Source organism: Lichenostomus cassidix, unplaced genomic scaffold (assembly GCF_008360975.1).
Source record: "Lichenostomus cassidix isolate B80296 unplaced genomic scaffold, HeHo_3.0 HiC_scaffold_36, whole genome shotgun sequence".
In the NCBI taxonomy this organism is placed as follows: domain Eukaryota; kingdom Metazoa; phylum Chordata; class Aves; order Passeriformes; family Meliphagidae; genus Lichenostomus; species Lichenostomus cassidix.
The window spans coordinates 1,022,235-1,040,796 of NW_028147270.1; the positions used below are offsets into that span (position 1 = coordinate 1,022,235).

Sequence of the window (18,562 nt, forward strand, 5' to 3'; positions counted from 1 at the left end):
TAAGTCCAAACTGGGATGGTTGGGAGTCAAACTGGGATGGTTGGGAGTCAAACTGGGATGGTTGGAACTCAAACTGGGATGGTTTGTCCTCAAACTGGGATTGTTGGAACCCTAACTGGGATGGTTTAAGCCCCAGACTGGGAGGTTTAGCCCCAAACTGGGATGGTTTTGGTCCAAACTGGGAGGTTTTGGTCCCTAACTGGGATGGTTGGAACTCAAACTGGGAAGGTTGGAACCTAACTGGGATGGTTTAAGTCCAAACTGGGAGAGTTTAGCCCCAAACTGGGAAGGTTGGAACTCAAACTGGGATGGTTGGAACCTAACTGGGAGAGTTTAGCCCCAAACTGGGATGGTTTGTCCTCAAACTGGGATGGGTTTGGTCCCAAACTGGGATGGTTGGAACTCAAACTGGGATGGTTGGATCCCAAATTTGGGGGTTTTGGTCCTAAACTGGGAGAGTTTAGCCCCAAACTGGGATGGTTTGTCCTAAAACTGGGAAGGTTGGAAGTCAAACTGGGATGGTCTGAGCCCAAATTTTGGGGGTTTTGGTCCCAAACTGGGATGGTTGGAACTCAAACTGGGATGGTTTAAGTCCAAACTGGGATGGTTTTGGTCCCAAACTGGGAGAGTTTAGCCCCAAACTGGGATGGTTGGAACCTAACTGGGATGGTTTAAGTCCAAATTGGGAGGTTTTGGTCCCAAACTGGGAGAGTTTGTCCTGAACTGGGAGGTTTTGGTCCCAAACTGGGAGGTTTTGGTCCCAAACTGGGAAGGTTTGTCCCCAAACTGGGAGGGTTGGATCCCAAATTTGGGGTTTTTCTCCCCAAACTGGGAGGGTTTGGTTCCGAATTTCCCCAATTTTCCCAATTTCTGGGGTTTTCTCCCCAAACTGGAGGTTCCCAACCCCAACCCGCTCCATCCCGACCCCAAAATTGGGGTTTTTAGCCCCAAAAATTGGGGTTTTTACCCCAAAATTGGGGTTTTCAGCCCCTCGGTGGGCGTGGCCAAGGCCGAAGCCCCGCCCCTCGCCGCACCAGCGACTTCCGGGTTTGGCTCCTCCCCCTGCACCTGATTGGCGGAGGTGAGAGCCGAGGGGCGTGGCCTGGGGAAAGGGGCGGGGCCTGCGGGGTGGGCGGGGCTTGGGGTGGAAAATTCTGGAATTTTGGGTGGAAAATTCCCAGTTTTCGGGTGGAATTTTGGGGTTAAAAATGCCTTTTTTGGGTAAAATTTTGGGGTGAAAAATTCCAGTTTTGGGGTTGGATTTTTGGGTTCAAATTCCTAAGTTTTGGGTTATATTTTGGGGTTCAAAATGCCATTTTTGGGGTGGAAATTTGGGGTTAAAAGGACCATTTTCGGGTGGAATTTTGGGGTGAAAATGTCCAATTTTGGGTAAAATTTTGGGTTAAAATTCCCATTTTTTGGGTGGAAAATTCCCAGGTGTTGGGTGGAATTTTGGGTTAAAAATGACTTTTTTGGGTAAAATTTTTGGGGTTAAAAATATCATTTTCGGGTGGAATTTTGGGGTGAAAATGTCCACTTTTGGGTAAAATTTTGGGTTAAAATTCCCATTTTTTGGGGTGGAATTTGGGGTTAAAAATGTCATTTTTGGGTGGAATTTTGGGGTGAAAATGTCCAGTTTTAGGGTTAAAATTCCTAAGTTTTGGGGTTGGATTTTTGGGTTAAAATTCCCAGGTTTTGGGTAGAATTTTGGGGTTAAAATTCCAGTTTTTGGGTGGAATTTTGGGGTGAAAACATCTAGTTTTGGGGTTGGATTTGGGGGTTAAAATTCTAAGTTTTGGGTAACATTTTGGGCTTAAAAATGCCATTTTTGGGGTTGAAATTCCCATTTTTGGGGTTAAAATTCCCATTTTTTGGGGTAAATTTTGGGTTAAAATTCCCAATTTTTGGGTAAATTTTGGGTTAAAATCTCCTAATTTCCAAGTTAAATTCGTAGTTAAAAACATCCATTTTTGGGGTCAATTTTTGGGTTAAAAACACTCAGTTTGAGGGAAAATTTTAGGTTAAAAATTCCCATTTTCTGTATAAATTTTTGGGTTAAAAATTCCCATTTTCTGTGTAAATTTTTGGGTTAAAAACACCCAATTTGAGGGAGAATTTTAAGGGTTAAATTTCCCAATTTCAAGGAGAATTTTGGGTTAAAAAAATCCATTTTTGGGGAGAATTTTGGGGTTAAAAATTCCCATTTTGTGCATAAATTTTTGGGTTAAAAATACTCAATTTTAGGCTTAAAATTCCCAATTTAAAGGAGAATTTTGGGTTAAAAAAACCCAATTTTGGGGACAATTTTGGGGTAAAATTTGGGTCAATTTGGGGTGAATTTGTGGCTTTTTTGGGGTGAATTTTGCCATTTTTGGGATCCCAACTTGTCCCAAAATTTCAGGAACTCCTCGCTGACCTCTGAGCGGAAATTCGGGGAATTTTGGGGTAAAATTCATCGTTTTGGGGGAAAAATACCCAATTTGGGGTGGGATTGGTGGGGAAGGTGAAAAATGTGAAATTTGGGGTGAAAATGAGCAATTTTGGGGTAAAAATTCCCATTTTTTGGGAGGATTTTGGGGTAAAAATTCCCATTTTTTGGGAGGATTTTGGGGTAAAAAATACTTAACTTTGGGGAGGATTTTGGGGTAAAAATTCCCAATTTTGGGGTAAAAATTCCCATTTTTTGGGAGGATTTTGGGGTAAAAATTCCCAGTTTTGGGGAGGATTTTAGGTTTGGTTTTGGGGTGAAAAATGTCATTTTTTGGGTGGATTTTTGGGGTTAAAAACACTCAGTTTGGTGGATTTGGGGGGTAAAATTTGGGGTAAAAATGTCATATTTTGGGGGTGGAATTTGGGATAAAAAATCCCATTTTTGGGGGTGAATTTTGGGGTAAAAAATGCCCATTTTGGGGGTGAATTTGGGGTTAAAAAATCCCGTTTTGGGGGTGAATTTGGGTGAAAAAATCCAATTTTGGGGGTGAATTTGGGATAAAAAAATGTCCATTTTGGGGTAAAAAATCCCAATTTTGGGGGTGAATTTTGGGATAAAAAATCCAATTTTGGGGGTGGATTTGGGTGAAAAAATCCCAATTTTGGGGGTGAATTTTGGGATAAAAAAAGCCCATTTTTGGGGTTAAAACTACCAATTTTGGGGGTGAATTTTAGGGTGAAAACGCTGAGTTTGCAGGTGGATTTTGGGATGGAAACGCTCAGTCTGAGGGCAGATTTTGGGGTAAAAACACCTAATTTTGGGGTTTGTGGTTTGGGGTGAAAAATTCCTCATTTTGGGGTGGAAAATTCCGGATTTTGGGGTGGAAAATTCCGGATTTTGGGGTGGATTTTGGGGTGAAAACGTCCAGTTTTGGGGTTGGATTTTTGGGTTAAAATTCCCAGGTTTTGGGTGGAATTTTGGGGTTAAAAATGCCATTTTTGGGTGGAATTTTGGGGTGAAAATGTCCAGTTTTAGGGGTGGAAAATTCCCAGTTTTGGGGGTGAATTTGGGATTAAAAAAAGCCCATTTTGGGGGTGGATTTTGGGGTTAAAAATGCTCTTTTTGAGGGTGGATTTTAGGATAAAAATGTCCATTTTTGGGGTAAATTTTGGGGTAAAAAACCTGATTTTTTGGGGTCGATTTTGGGGTAAAAACACCTATTTTAGGGTCGATTTCAAGGTGGTTTTTAGGCCAAAAATGCTCAGTTTTGGGGCTGAAAATAGCGATTTTTGGGTGGATTTTTGGGGGATTTTGGGTGGATTTTTGGGGGACTTTTGGGTGGAATTTGGGGGATTTTTGGGTGGATTTTTGGGTGGAATTTGGGGGATTTTGGGGCTTTGACCTTTGCCCCATTGCAGGATCTGTGGGGCAGCAGAGCCCAGAGGGCCCAGGGTGAGTTTGGGGCAGAAATTTGGGGTGAAAACGTCCAATTTTGGGTCAAAATGGCCACTTTTGGGGTCAAAATGTGCAATTTTGGGTGAAAACGTCAAATTTTGGGCTGATTTTGGGTGGAATTTGGGGTGAAAATACCCAATTTTGGGGTGGAAATGTCAAGTTTTGGGTCAAAATGTCCAATTTTGGGTCAAAATGTTCAATTTTGGGTGAAAATGTCCAGTTTTGGGGCTGATTTTGGGGCAGAAATTGGGGTGAAAAGGAGCGATTTTGGGTAAAATGTGCAGTTTTGGGTGAAAACATCCAGTTTTGGGTGGAAATGTCCAATTTTGGGGGTGGATTTTGGGGTGAAAATGTCCAATTTGGGGTCAAAATGTCCAGTTTTGGGGTGGAAATGTTCAATTTTGGGGTGAAAATGTGTAGTTTTGGGTCAAAATTGTCCAATTTTGGGGTGAAAACGTCCAGTTTTGGGGGAGAATTTGGGGTGGAAATGTCTAGTTTTGGGGTGGAAATGTCCAATTTTGGGTCAAAAATGTTCAATTTTGGGTGAAAACATCCAACTTTGGGGTGGTTTTGGGTGGAATTTGGGGTGAAAACGCTCAGTTTTGGGGTCAAAATGTCCAATTTTGGGTGGAAATGTCTAATGTGGGGTGAAAATGTCCAGTTTTGGGGTGATTTTGGGTGGAATTTGGGGTGGAAATGTCAAGTTTTGGGGTGGAAACATCCAGTTTTGGGTCAAAATGTCCAATTTTGGGGTGAAAATACCCAATTTAGGGACAGTTTGGGTGGAATTTTGGGGTGAAAATGTCCAGTTTTGGGTGGAAATGTCCAATTTTGGGTGAAAATGTCCAGTTTTGGGTCGAAATCTCTAGTTTTGGGGTGAAAAGGAGCAATTTTGGGTGAAACTGTCCAGTTTTGGGGTGAAAATGTCCAATTTTGGGGCAGAATTTGGGGTGGAAATGTCCAATTTTAGGTAGAAATGTTGAATTTTGGGTGGAAATGTCCAATTTAGGGGTGATTTGGGTGGAATTTCGGGTGAAAATGTCCAGTTTTGGGTGAAAATGTCTAGTTTTGGGTCAAAATATCCAATTTTGGGTGATAATGTCCAGTTTTGGGTGGAAATATCCCATTTTGGGGCAGAATTTGGGGTGGAAATGTCCAATTTTGGGTCAAAATATCCAATTTTGGGTCAAAATGTCCAATTTTGGGTGGATTTTGGGTGGAATTTGGGGTTAAAATGCTGTTTTGGGGATGTGAAATGCTCAGTTTTGGGGTGGAAATGTCGAGTTTTGGGTGAAAATTCCTTATTTAGTGGCAGATTTTGGGGTGGAAATGTCCAGTTTTGGGTGAAAATGTCGAGTTTTGGGGGTGGATTTGAGGCTGGAAATCCCCAATTTAGGGACAGAATTTTGGTCTGGAAATGTCCAGTTTTTGGGTTGTAATTTGGGGTGAAAATGTCCAATTTTGGGTGCGGAAAAGGCTCAGTTTGGGGATGGAATTTGGGTGGATTTTGGGGTGAAAATGTCCAGTTTTGGGGTGAAAATGTCCATTTTTGGGGTGGAAAGTCCCATTTTGGGTCAAATTTGGGGCAGGAAATTGGATTTTGGGAACTCAGGTGGTTCTGGATGAGCTTTGGGTGGTTTGGGGGGTTTTGGGGTCAATTTTGGGTCATTTTAGGGTCAATTTTGGGTCATTTTAGGGTCACTTTGGGGTAATTTTTGGGGTCAATTTTGGGTCATTTTGGGGTAATTTTTGGGGTCAATTTAGGGCCATTTTAGGGTCATTTAGGGTCATTTTTGGGTCACTTTGGGGTAATTTTTGGGGTCAATTTATGGTCATTTTGGGTCATTTTAGGGTCAACTTTGGGGTCAATTTAGGGTCACTTTGGGGTCACTTTTGGGTCCTTTTAGGGTCACTTTGGGGTCACTTTTGGGGTCAGTTTGGGGTCATTTTAGGGTCACTTTTGGGGTCACTTCGGGGTCAATTTAGGGTCATTTTTGGGTCACTTTGGGGTCATTTCTGGGGTCATTTTAGGGTCAATTTAGGGTCACTTTGGGGTAATTTTTGGGGTCACTTGAAGCTCATCCATGGGGTCACCTAGGGGTCACTTTGGGGTCACCTTAGGGTCACCCTGGTGGTCATTTTGGGGTTTTTGGGTCCCTTGGGGTCACCTTGGGGTCACCTGAGGTCACCTTAGGGTCACTCTGGGGTTTGGGTCCCTTTGGGGTCACTTTAGGGTCACCCAGGGGTCACTTTGGGGTCATTCAGAGGTCCCTTTGGGGTCACTCTAGGGTCACCCAGGGGTCACTCCGGCCTCACCCCGACCCCTCCCCCCACCGCCGGCGCCACCCAATCCCAGCGACCCTCGGAGTTGGTAGGTGTGGGGTGGGGGGAGGGGCTGAACCCCCCCAAAAAAAATTTCAGCCCCAAAAAAACCCCAAAATTTGGACTCTTTAAGGTCCAAAAAATAAAAAAAAACCTCCTGGGTCCTCCCGGCCGCTAGGGGGCGCTGTGGGGCCTCCCCCACCTCACCGCTCTGTTCTCTTGCAGCTCCGAAGCTCCGCCCCCCCGACTCAAGCCCCGCCCCCTTTTCCTGCTCAAGCCACGCCCACTCCTCTCTAAGCCCCGCCCCCTCCCCGCCTGGCCCCGCCCCTTGCTCCTCCCCAAGCCCCGCCCCCTTCCGGTTCCGCTCCGCGCTCTGGTTTACATTAAAACAACCCAAAAATCCGGTGGGCGTGGCCTGAGAGTCATTGGGGGCGTGGCTTGTGGGTGGGCGTGGTTTGTGGGGAAGGGGGCGTGGCTTAGGGAAGGGGGAGGAGCTTGGGAGGTTCAACTTCCGGGGAGGATTTTGGACCGAAAAATCCACAAATGTCACCCCAAAAAAAAAATTTCCTTTCGGGATTTTTTTTGCCCTTAAAATAATTGTGGGAAATTCGGAATTTTGGGAGAAAATTTTTTCCTGAAATTTTCGCCTAAAATTTTGTCCTAAAATATTTTCTCCCAAAATTTTCTCCTAAAATATTTTCCTAAAATTTTCTCCCAAAATTTTCTCCTAAAATTTTCTTCCAAAGTTTTCTCCTAAAATATTTTCCCAAAATATTTTCTCCCAAAGTTTTCTCCCAAAATATTTTCTCCCAAAATTTTCTTCTAAGATTTTTTCCCAAAATTTTCTCCCAAAATTTTCTCCCAAAATATTTTCTCCTAAAATTTTCTCCCAAAATTTTCTCCTAAAATTTTGTCCCAAAATATTTTCTCCCAAAATTTTTTCCCAAAATTTTCTCCCAAAATTTTCTCCCAAAATTTTCTCCCCAAAATTTCTCCTAAAATATTTTCCTAAAATTTTCTCCCAAAATTTTCTCCTAAAATATTTTCTCCCAATTTTCTCCTAAAATTTTGTCCCAAAATATTTTCTCCTAAAATATTTTCTCCCAAAATTTTCTCCCAAAATTTTCTCCCCAAAATTTTTCCCAAAATTTTCTCCTAAAATTTTCTCCCAAAATATTTTCTCCTAAAATTTTTTCTCCCAAAATTTTCTTCCAAAGTTTTCTTCTAAAATTCTTTCCCAAAATTTTCTCCCAAAATTTAAAATATTTGGTGATTTGGAATATTCAGAATTCACCTGAAAGCTCCAAAATTATCAAAAATTCACACCAGGAGCCCAAAATTTCCCCAAAATTCAATCAGAAGTCCCAAAATTCCTTCCAGGTTTCCCCAAAATTCCCCAAAATTTCCCCAAAATTCACTCAGGAACAACAAATTCCCCCAAAATTCTCCCCCAGATTCACTCCAGGATTCCCAAAATTCCCCAAATTTCCCCCAAAATCTACTCCTGGATCCCCAAATTTCCCCCAAAATCCCCTTCAGGACCCCAAATTCCCCCAAAATTTCTCCCAGATTCACTCCAGGATCTCAAAATTTCCCGAAAATTCCCCCCAAATTCACTCCAGGATCCCCAAAATCCCCCAAATTTCTCCCCAAATTCACTTAAAACTCCTAAATTCCTCCCAAATTCACCAAAATCCACTCCAAAACCCCCAAATTTCCCCCAAAATTTCTACCAAATCCACTCCAGGACTCCAAATTCCCCAAAAAAATTCACTCCAGAACCTCCAAAATTCCCCCAAAAATTCACTCCAAGACCCCTGAATTCCTCCCAAAATCCCCTCCAGGATCCCAAAATCCCCCCAAAATTCACTCAGAACCCCAAAAACCTCCCAAAATTCACTCCAGGATCCCCAAAATCCCCCAAATTTCTACCTAAATTCACTTGAAACTCCTAAATTCTTCCCAAATTCCCCCAAAATTCCCCCCAAATTCACTGAGAACCACCCAAAATTCCCCAAATTTTCCCCAAATTTTGCCCAAATTCACTCCAGGAACCCCAAATTCCCCCAAAACCCCCCAAAAATCTCCTCCAGGATCCCCAAAGTTCCCCAAATTTCCCCCAAAATTTACTCCAGGAACCCCAAATTTCCCCAAAAGTCACTTAAGGACTCCCAAATCTCCCCAAAATTCCCCAAAAATTCACTCAGGAGATCCAAATCCCAAAATTCCCCCAAATTTATTCCAGGACTCCCAAAATTCCCCAAAATTTCATTTTAGGACTCCAAATTCCTCCTAAAATTCCCCCCAGAACCTCAAAATTTCCCCCAAATTCTCCCAAAATTCATTCCAGGAACCCCAAATTCACTTCAGGACCCCCAAATTTCCCAAAATTCCCCCAAAATCCACTCAGCAAACCCAAAACTGTCGCCAGGAACTTTTTATTTTTTTTTTGGGAAACAACTTTTCTCCCCTCACCCCAAAATTCCCCCGAAAATCCCCAAAAATCCCAAAAATTTCCCAGATTTTCCCCAAATTTTCCCAAAATCCCCCAAAATTCAAAAAAATCCCCCAAAACCCCCTAAAATTCCCAAAAATCCCAAAAAATTCCCAGATTTTCCCCAAATTTTCTCAAAATCCCCCAAAATCCCCCAAAATTAAAAAAAACCCCAAAATTCCCCCAAAAAATCCAAAAAATTTTCCAAATTTTCCCCGAAATTTCCCAAAATTCCACAAAATTCCCCCAAAATTCCCCAAAAAATCCCCCAAAATTCCTCAAAATTCCCCAAAAATCCCCGAAAATTCCCAAATTTTCCCAAAATCTCCCGAATTTTCCCAAAATCTCCCGAATTTCCCCCAAATTCAGGGCAGGGGAGGGTCAGTTGTGGCCAAAATTCCCCCAAAAATCCCCAAAAATCCCCCAAAAAATCCCCAAAAATCCCCTGAAATTCCCCCAAAATCACCCAAAATTCCTCAAAATCCCCCAAAAATCCCCGAAAATTTCCAAATTTTCCCAAAATCTCCCGAATTTTCCCAAAATCTCCCGAATTTCCCCCAAATTCAGGGCAGGGGAGGGTCAGTGTGGCCAAAATTTCCCCCAAAAATCCCCCAAAATCCCCCAAAAATCCCTAAAAATTCCCCAAATTTTCCCAAATTTTCCTGAATTTTCCCCAAATTTTCCCAAAATCTCCCAAATTTTCCCAAAATCTCCCGAATTTCCCCCAAATTCAGGGCAGGGGAAGGTCAGTGTGGCCAAAATTCCCCCAAAAAATCCCCAAAAATCCCCTGAAATTCCCCAAAAATCCCCGAAAATTCCCAAATTTTCCCAAAATCTCCCAAATTTTCCCAAAATCTCCCGGATTTCCCCCAAATTCAAGGCAGGGGAGGGTCAGTGTGGCCAAAATTTCCCCCAAAAATCCCCCAAAATCCCCCAAAATTCCTCAAAATCCCCCAAAAATCCCCTAAAATTCCCCAAAAATCCCCAAAAAATCCCAAAATTTCCCCGAATTTTCCAAAATTTTCCCCAAATTTTCCCAAAATCTCCCGAATTTTCCCCAAATTCAGGGCAGGGGAGGGTCAGTTGTGGCTCCAGTGGAGTCTTGAGGCTTCATGACATCCGGTAGCTCAGGGGGGCTGGAAAAAGGTTCAATCCGGAGACCCTCGAAGGAATCTTCTGGAAAAAGGGGGGAGGGGAGGGTGGGGGAGGGGCGGGGGGAAAAAATTTGGGTGGGAAAAGGGGAAAAAACGACAAATTTTGGCGAAAAAATGAAGAAAATCGCCCAAGAAATGACAGAAATTCCCCAAAAATCCACTTTAAAGATCCCAAACCTCCCCAAAATCCCCCAAAAATCCCCCAAATCCCCAAAAATCCCTACAAACAACTAAAAAAATCCGAAAAAAATTTTAAAAAATTCTGAAAAAATCCCCAAAAATCCAAAAAAATCCTCAAAAAAATCCCCGAAAATTCAAAAAAATCCCCAAAAATCATCCAAAAATCATCCCAAAAAATCCCAAAAAATCCCAAAATCCCCCAAAATCCCAAAATTCCCCATCTTACCCCCATTACTGAGTGCCAGCCCCACGGTTGCAGATGCCTCGCCAAAAATGACCCAAAATCCCCCAAAAATCCCATTTAGAGATCCCAAAATGCCCCAAATTCCCCCAAAATGCCCCAAAATCCCATTTATGGACCCCAAAATCTCCCAAAATCCCCCCAAAATCCCCAAAAATCCCCCAAAATCCCAACAAACAACAAAAAAATCCCTGAAAAATACCAAAAAAATCCCCAAAAATCCCCGAAAATTCAAAAAAAATCCCCGAAAATTCGAAAAAATCCCCAAAAATCATCCAAAAAAACCCAAAAAAAACCCAAAAAAAATCCCAAAAAAATCCCAAAACTCCCAAAAATCCCAAAATTCCCTCCTCACCCCCATTACTCAATGCCAGCCCCACGGTTGCAGGCGCCTGGGGCCGAGCAGTCTGACTGGTGAATCCACAGTCGCCAAGAGTCTTGGAGTCATCCAGCAGCTGGTCATCCTGGAAATGGGGAGAAAACACCAAAAAATGGGAAAATTTGTAATCAAATGTTCATTAAAAATATGTTCTGGTTGGTAAAATATCCACTGATGGTCATGGGAGGTGAAAAAATGGGGAGAAAATGGGAAAAAATGGGAAAATTTAGCTCAAAATTGTCATAAAAATAGCTTCTGGTCGTCCTGGAAATGGGGAGAAAAATGGGAAAAATGGGAAAATTTATAATTAAAAAATATCTTCTGGTTGGGGAAATATCCACTGATGGTCATGGGAGGTGAAAAAATGGGGAGAAAATGGGAAAAAATGGGAAAAAATGGGAAAATTTAGCTCAAAATTGTCATAAAAATATCTCCTGGTCGTCCTGGAATTGGGGAGAAAAATGGGAAAAATGGGAAAATTTAGATTGGAATTATCCTAAAAAATATCTTCTGGGTGGAGAAATATCAATGGGGGGTGTGGGAGAGAAAAAATGGGGAAAAAATGGGAAAAAATGGGAAAAAATGGGAAAAAATGGGAAAAATCAGCTCAAAATGTTCATTAAAATATCACCTGATTGTCCTGGAAATGGGGAGAAAAATGGGAAAAATGGGAAAATTTAGACTGAAATGTTCCTAAAAATATCTCCTGATTGTCATGAAAAGGGAAAAAAAAGGGAAAAATGGGGAAAAATGGGGAAAAAATGTGGAAAAAATGGGAAAAAATGGGAGAAAAAATGGGGATAATGGGGGGAAAATGGGGAAAAAATGGGGAAAAAATGGGAAAAAATGGGAAAAAATGGGAAAAAATGGGAAAAAATGGGAAAAAAATGGGGAAAATGTTTCTAAAAATATCTCCTGATCATCCTGGAATGGGGAGAAAAACGGGAAAAATGGGAAAATTTATAATTAAAAAATATCTTCTGGTTGGGGAAAAATGTCTTGGGTGGTGTGGGAGAGAAAAAATGGGGAAAAAATGGGGAAAAAATGGGAAAAAATGGGAAAAATGGGGAAAAATTGGGAAAAAATGGGGAAAAATGGGAAAAATCAGCCTAAAATGTTCCTAAAAATATCTCCTGATTGTCATGAAAAGGGAAAAAAATGGGAAAAAATGGGAAAAAATGGGAAAAAATGGGGAAAATTGGGAAAAAATGGGAAAAAATGGGGAAAAATGGGAAAAAATGGGGAAAAAATGGGGAAAAAATGGGGAAAAAATGGAAAAAAAATGGGAAAAAATGGGAAAAAATGGGAAAAATCAGCTCAAAATGTTCATTAAAATACTCCCTGATCGTCCTGAAAATGGGAAAAAAATGGGAAAAAATGGGGGAAAATTGGGAGAAATTGGGAAAAATGGGAAAAAATGGGGAAAAAATGGGAAAAAAATGGAAAAAATGGGAAAAAATGAGAAAAAATGGGAAAAAATGGGGAAAATGAGCCTAAAATGTTCCTAAAAATATCTCCTGATTGACCTGAAAATGGGAAAAAAATGGGAAAAAAACGGGGAAAAATTGGGAAAATTTATAATAAAAAATGTCATCTGGGTGGGGAAATATCTCCACAGAGTCTTGGGAGGAGAAAAAATGGGGGAAAAATGGGAAAAAATGGGGAAAAATGGGGAAAAAATGGGAAAAAATGGGGAAAAATTGGGAAAAAATGTGGAAAAAATGTGGAAAAAATGGGGAAAAATGGGAAAAAAATGGGAAAAAAATGGAAAAAAATGGGGAAAAATGAGGAAAAAATGGGGAAAAATGGGAAAAAATGGGAAAAAATGGGAAAAATGAGCCTAAAATGTTCCTAAAAATATCACTTGATTGGAATGAAAATGGGAAAAAATGGGAAAAAATGGAGAAAAATGGGAAAAAATGGGGAAAAATGAGGAAAAAATGGGGAAAAATGGGAAAAATCAGCTCAAAATGTTCATTAAAATACTCCCTGATCGTCCTGAAAATGGGAAAAAAATGGGAAAAAATGGGGGAAAATTGGGAAAAATTGGGAGAAATTGGGAAAAATGGGAAAAAATGGGGAAAAAATGGGAAAAATGAGCCTAAAATGTTCCTAAAAATATCACTTGATTGGAATGAAAATGGGGAAAAAATGGGAAAAAATGGGAAAAAAATGGAAAAAAATGGGAAAAAATGGGGAAAAATGGGAAAAATCAGCTCAAAATGTTCATAAAAATAGCTTCTGGTCATCCTGGAATGGGGAGAAAAATGGGAAAAATGGGAAAATTTAGATTGGAATTATCCTAAAAAATATTTTCTGGGTGGAGAAATATCAATGGGTTGGTGTGGGAGGTGAAAAAATGGAAAAAAATGGGAAAAAATGGGGAAAAGTGGGAAAAAATGGGGGAAAAATGGTGAAAAAATGGTAAAAAATGGGGAAAAAATGGTGAAAAAATGGAAAAAAATGGGAAAAAATGGGGAAAATCAGCTGGAAATTGTCCTAAAACTAGCAGTTGGTTGTCCTAAAAATGGGGAGAAAAACAGGAAAATTGGGAAAATTTAGAGTAAAAAATGTCACCTGGTTGGGGAAAAATGTCTTGGGTGGTGTGGGAGGGAAAAATGGGGAAAAAATGGGAAAAAATGGGAAAAATGGGGAAAAAAATGGGAAAAAATGGGGCGAAATGGGGAAAAAATGAGAAAAATCAGCTGGAAATTGTCCTAAAATGTTCCTAAAAATATCTCCTGATTGGCATGAAAATGGGCAAAAATGGGAAAAAATGGGAAAAATGGGAAAATTTATCCTGAAATATTCCCAAAACACCCAAAAATCTCTCCTTAAATCCCCCCAAATCCCCAAAATTCCCCAAAATCATCCCGATTTCCTCACAAGTTCCCCAAAAAAATCCCTGAAAATTCCCCCAAAATTTTAAAAATCCCCAAAAATAAAAAAAAAAATCCCACAAAATCCAAAAACATCCCTAAAAGTCCCTGAAAATCAGCCAAAATTCCCTCCAAAAATCCCCAAAGAATACTCAAAAAATCCCCAAGAAATCCTGAAAAATCTCCAAAAAATCCCCCAAAAAATTCCCCAAAAATCAAAAAAAATCCCAAAAAATCCCTAAAAATTCAAAAAAAATCTCAAAAAAATCCCCAAAAATACCTAAAAAATCCCCGAAATTTCAAAAAAAATCCCAAAAAATCCGTGAAAATTCCCAAAAATTCCTCAAAAAATCCCAAAAAATCCCTGAAAATTCCCAAATTTCCCCAAAAAATCTGAATTTTTTCCCAAATTTCACCTTGTAGAGTCTCTGCTCGTGGGGTGGCCGATGCAGGATTCCCAAAAATCCCCAAAAAACCCAAAAAAATCCCTGAAAATTCCCAAAAATCCCTGAAATTTCAAAAAAAACCCCCAAAAAATCCCCAAAAAGTCCCAAAAAAATCCCCAAAAATCCAAAAAAAATCCCCAAAAATGCAAAAAAATCCCCTCCCCCCAAAATCCCTGAAAAATCCTAAAAAATCCCCAAAATCCCTCCAAAAAAAAAAATTCCCAAATTTTCCCCAAAAAATCCTCAAAAAAGCCCAAAAAATCCCCAAAATTCCTACCAAAAATCCACCAAAAAAATCCCCAAAAATACAAAAAAATCCCAAAAAAGTCCTCAAAAAATCTCAAAAAATGCTCAAAAATCCCAAAAAATCCCCAAAAATACAAAAAAATCCCCAAAAAATGCAAAAAAATCCTCAAAAAATCCTCAAAAATCCCTAAAAATCCTCAAAAAATCTCAAAAAATGCAAAAATTCTCCAAAAAATCCCCAAAAATTCCCAAAAAATTCCCCAAAAATTCCCAAAAATTCCCCAAAAAATCCACAAAAACCCCAAAAAAATCCCCAAAAAGTTTTTAAAAATCCCCAAAAATACAAAAAAATTCCAAAAAAAAAAATCAAAAAAATCCACAAAAATACAAAAAAAACCCCAAAAAATCCCCAAAAAATCCCCAAAAAATCCCCAAAAAATCCCCAAAAATCATGGAAAAACTCCAAAAATTCCCTCAAAATTCCCCAAAAAATCCCAAAATTCCCAAATTTCCCCAAATTTCCCACCTTTTAGAGTCTCTGCTCGTGGGGTGGCCGATGCAGGATTCCCAAAAATCCCCAAAAAATCACTGAAAATTCCCAAAAAAATCCCCAAAAAAATCCCCAAAAATAAAAAAAAAAAATCCCCAAAAGTTCCCCCAAAATTAAAAAAAAATCCCTGAAAATTCACCAAAAATACAAAAAAAAATCCCCAAAAATCCAAAAAAATACCAAAAAATTCCAAAAAAATCCCCAAAAAATCCCAAAAATTCCCCCAAAATCCCTCAAAATTCCTGAAAATCCCCAAATTTTCCTAAATTTTCCCAAATTTCCCCAAATTTCACCTTGTAGAGTCTCTGCTCGTGGGGTGGCCGATGCAGGATTCCCCAAAAATCCCCAAAAAATCCCCCAAAATCCCCAAAAAATCACTGAAAATTCCCAAAAAAATCCCAAAAAAATCCCAAAAATTCCCCCAAAATCCCTCAAAATTCCCCAAAAAATCCCAAAATTCCCAAATTTTCCCAAAAATTCCCAAATTTCACCTTGTAGAGTCTCTGCTCGTGGGGCGGCCGATGCAGGATTCCCTGCACAATCCTCTTCAGCTCCAGAACTGTGGAGGATTCCTTGGCTTCGGTGAAAATGGTGGTTTTGTGGCGTCTGATCATCAGAAAAACATCCTAAAAATGGGAAAAAATAAAATTATTTGGGTGAAAAATGAAATTATTGATGTGAAAAATGAAATTATTGATGATTTATGCAGAAAAAACGGATTTTTTGGGGTGAAAATGGTGGTTTTGTGGCGTCTGAGCATCAGAAAAACGTCCTAAAAATGGGAAAAAATCAGATTATTTGGGTTAAAAATGAAATTATTGAGGTGAAAAATGAAATTATTGATGATTTATGGAGAAAAAATTGATTTTTTGGGGTGAAAATGGTGGTTTTGTGGCGTCTGATCATCAGAAAAACATCCTAAATTTAATAAAAATGAAATTATTTGGGTTAAAAATGAAATTATTTGGGTGAAAAATGAAATTATTGATGGTTTATGGATAAAAGACTGAATTTTTGGGGTGAAAATGGTGGTTTTGTGGCATCTGAGCATCAAAAATACATCCTAAAAATGGGAAAAAATCAGATTATTTGGGTGAAAAATCAAATTATTGAGGTGAAAAATCAAATTATTGATGATTTATGGGGAAAAAAACGGATTTTTTGGGGTGAAAATGGTGGTAAAAATAAAGTTACTTGGGTGAAAAAAGAAATTATTTATGTGAAAAATGAAATTATTTGGGTGAAAAATGAAATTATTTGGGTTAAAAGTGAAATTATTGATGATTTATGAAGAAAAAATTGAATTTTTGGGGTGAAAATGGTGGTTTTGTGGCGTCTGAGCATCAAAAAAACGTCCTAAATTTAATAAAAATTAAATTATTTGTGTGAAAATTTAAATTATTTATGTGAAAAGTGAAATTATTGATGATTTATGGAGAAAAAATTGATTTTTTGGGGTGAAAATGGTGGTTTTGTGGCGTCTGATCATCAGAAAAACATCCTAAATTTAAATAAAAATTAAATTATTTGGGTGAAAAATGAAATTATTGAGGTTTTATGGAGAAAAAAGGGATTTTTTGGGGTGAAAATGGTGGTTTTGTGGCGTCTGAGCATCAGAAAAACGTCCTAAATTTACATAAAAATGAAATTATTTGGGTGAAAAATGAAATTATTTGGGTAAAAAATGAAATTATTTGGGTTAAAATGGAATTATTGAGGTTAAAAATGAAATTATTTGGGTGAAAAATGAAATTATTTTAGTTAAAAATGAAATTATTGATGATTTATGGAGAAAAAATGGATTTTTTGGGGTGAAAATGGTGGTTTTGTGGCGTTTGAGCATCAGAAAAACGTCCTAAAAATGGGAAAAAATCAAATTATTTATGTGAAAATTTAAATTATTTATGTGAAAAATGAAATTATTGATGATTTATGGAAAAAAACCTGAATTTTTGGGGTGAAAATGGTGGTTTTGTGGCGTCTGATCATCAGAAAAACGTCCTAAATTTAATAAAAATTAAATTATTTGTGTGAAAAATGAAATTATTTGGGTTAAAAATGAAATTATTGATGATTTATGGGGAAAAAAGGGATTTTTGGGGTGAAAATGGTGGTTTTGTGGCGTCTGAGCATCAGAAATACATCCTAAATTGGGTAAAAAATAAAATATTTTTATTTTATTTGTCGAAAATTGATTTTTTTGGGATCTCCCAACATTGATTTTTGGGGTTTTTTTGTCCAAAAAAGCAAATTTTGGTGGCAAATTTGAGGTTTTGGGAGAAATTTTGGGGATTTTCCCTCAATTTGGAGCCAAAAATTTGGGAATTTTTTCCTTTTTAGGATCAAATTTTGGGGTTTAAGTGTGAAATTTGTGGAATTTTGAGGATTTTCCTTCAATTTGAAGCCGAAAATTTGGGTTTTTCCCTCACGGAGACCCAAATTTGGAGGTTTTGGGTGAAATTTTGGGGATTTTCCCTCAATTTGGTGCCAAAAATTTGGGATTTTCTCCTCTTTAGGGTCAAATTTTGGGATATTTGGGTGAAATTTATGGAATTTTTGGGATTTTATCTCAATTTGAAGCCAAAACTTTGGGATTTTCTCCTTTTTAGGATTAAATTTTGGGATTTTCTCTCAATTTGAAGCCAAAAATTTGGATTTTTCCCTCACGGAGACCAAAATTCGGGATTTTTTGGGTGAAATTTTTGGATTTTCCCTCAATTTGAAGCCAAAACTTTGCGATTTTCCCTCACGGATCCCCAGATTTGGGGTTTTTGGGTGAAATTTTTTGGATTTTCCCTCAGTTTGAAGCCAAAAATTCGTGTTTTTCCCTCACGAATCCCCAAATTTGGAGTTTTTGGGTGAAATTTTTTGGATTTTCCCTCAAGTTGAAGCCAAAAATTCGTGTTTTTCCCTCACGGAGCCCCAAATTTGGGCTGAAAAACCCCAAAATTAATGATTTATTTCCATTTCAAAAGGCGTGGCTCATGAATAAAAGGCGTGGCCAGCTCGGAAGGGGCGTGGCGAGCCAAATTTAATGACTGATTTGCATAAAATTAGCATTTATTTGCATAATTAAAGGCGAGGCCTCCCTGAGGGGAACCCGCCGGGGGGGGGAGGGATGGATTTTTAAGGATTTTTTTAAGGATTTTCATGAATTTCAGGAATTTTTTCCACCTTTTCCCACCCCGAGGGATTCCTGGCTTTTCCCCGAATTGGGAAAAATCCCCAAAAAGCCCCAAAAAGCCCCAAAAATCTTTATTTTTTTCTCTCTCACCATCGCGGCTCCCTCAGCGCCGGTCCGCCGCGATCCCAGCGGCCCCCGCGGCGGCCGCGCCTGCGCGCCTGTAGAGAGGGAAATCTCGCGAGATTGGCCGCCATCTTGGGAAGGTCAGGGAGGGAAGACATCTTGAGGGGGAAAGGCGCGGCGCCATTTTGGGGAGGGAATTTGGGGATTTTGGGGATTTTTTTGGGGAAATTTTTTGGTATTTTGATGATTTTGGGGGATTTTGGGGTTTTTGGGGTCTTTGGGGGGTGAATTTGGGGGATTTGGGGGGAAATTTAGGGGATTTTGGGGTGAATTTGGGGGTTTTTTGGGCTGATTTTGAGGAACTTTAGGGGTTTTCTTGGGTTTTTCGGGTGATTTTTGGGTTTTTGGGTGAATTTTGGGGTTTTTGGGCGGATTTTGAGGGATTTTGGGGGTTTTTTGGGTGATTTTGGGGAAATTTTGGGGGGGTTGCCGTGAATTTGGGGTTTTTTAGGGTTTTTTGGGGTGGATTTGGGAGATT

The 18,562-nt window shown here is 39.3% G+C and overlaps 1 protein-coding gene and 2 long non-coding RNA genes across 5 annotated transcripts; 1 reads left to right on the forward strand and 2 right to left on the reverse strand.

The window, feature by feature from the left end:
• Positions 1-45: 45 nt before the first annotated feature.
• LOC146423767 (uncharacterized) lies at positions 46-672 on the reverse strand. 2 transcript variants are annotated; one of them, XR_014847297.1, is made up of 3 exons: positions 573-672; positions 201-445; positions 46-137 (listed from the first exon to the last, which is right to left on the reverse strand). It is a non-coding gene; the product is annotated as an uncharacterized LOC146423767 (long non-coding RNA). The 2 variants fall into 2 exon arrangements; XR_014847296.1 differs by having other exon boundaries at positions 46-445.
• On the forward strand, positions 639-6,456 carry LOC146423768 (uncharacterized). Its single transcript, XR_014847290.1, has 7 exons — positions 639-689; positions 731-1,081; positions 2,402-2,445; positions 3,166-3,232; positions 3,850-3,883; positions 6,175-6,257; positions 6,442-6,456. It is a non-coding gene; the product is annotated as an uncharacterized LOC146423768 (long non-coding RNA).
• A 3,227-nt stretch (positions 6,457-9,683) lies between these two features.
• On the reverse strand, positions 9,684-18,172 carry ELOB (elongin B). Of its 2 annotated transcripts, none has more exons than XM_085044534.1 (4): positions 18,052-18,172; positions 15,269-15,403; positions 10,633-10,741; positions 9,684-9,875 (listed from the first exon to the last, which is right to left on the reverse strand). In XM_085044534.1, the coding sequence occupies exons 1-4, from the start codon at positions 18,052-18,054 to the stop codon at positions 9,766-9,768; spliced, it is 357 nt and encodes a 118-aa protein (XP_084900660.1). In that variant the 5' UTR covers positions 18,055-18,172; the 3' UTR covers positions 9,684-9,765. The 2 variants fall into 2 exon arrangements, with proteins under 2 accessions (XP_084900660.1, XP_084900659.1); XM_085044533.1 differs by having other exon boundaries at positions 9,684-9,878.
• Positions 18,173-18,562: the final 390 nt, after the last annotated feature.

Coding starts and splice junctions, on each gene's coding strand:
- ELOB (XM_085044533.1), bottom strand. Junction 10,742..15,268: donor ACGAGCAGAGACTCTACAAG/GTGAAATTTGGG, acceptor CCCCATTTCCAG/GATGACCAGCTGCTGGATGA. Junction 9,879..10,632: donor GCTGGCATTGAGTAATGGGG/GTGAGGAGGGAA, acceptor CCCTTTTTCCAG/AAGATTCCTTCGAGGGTCTC.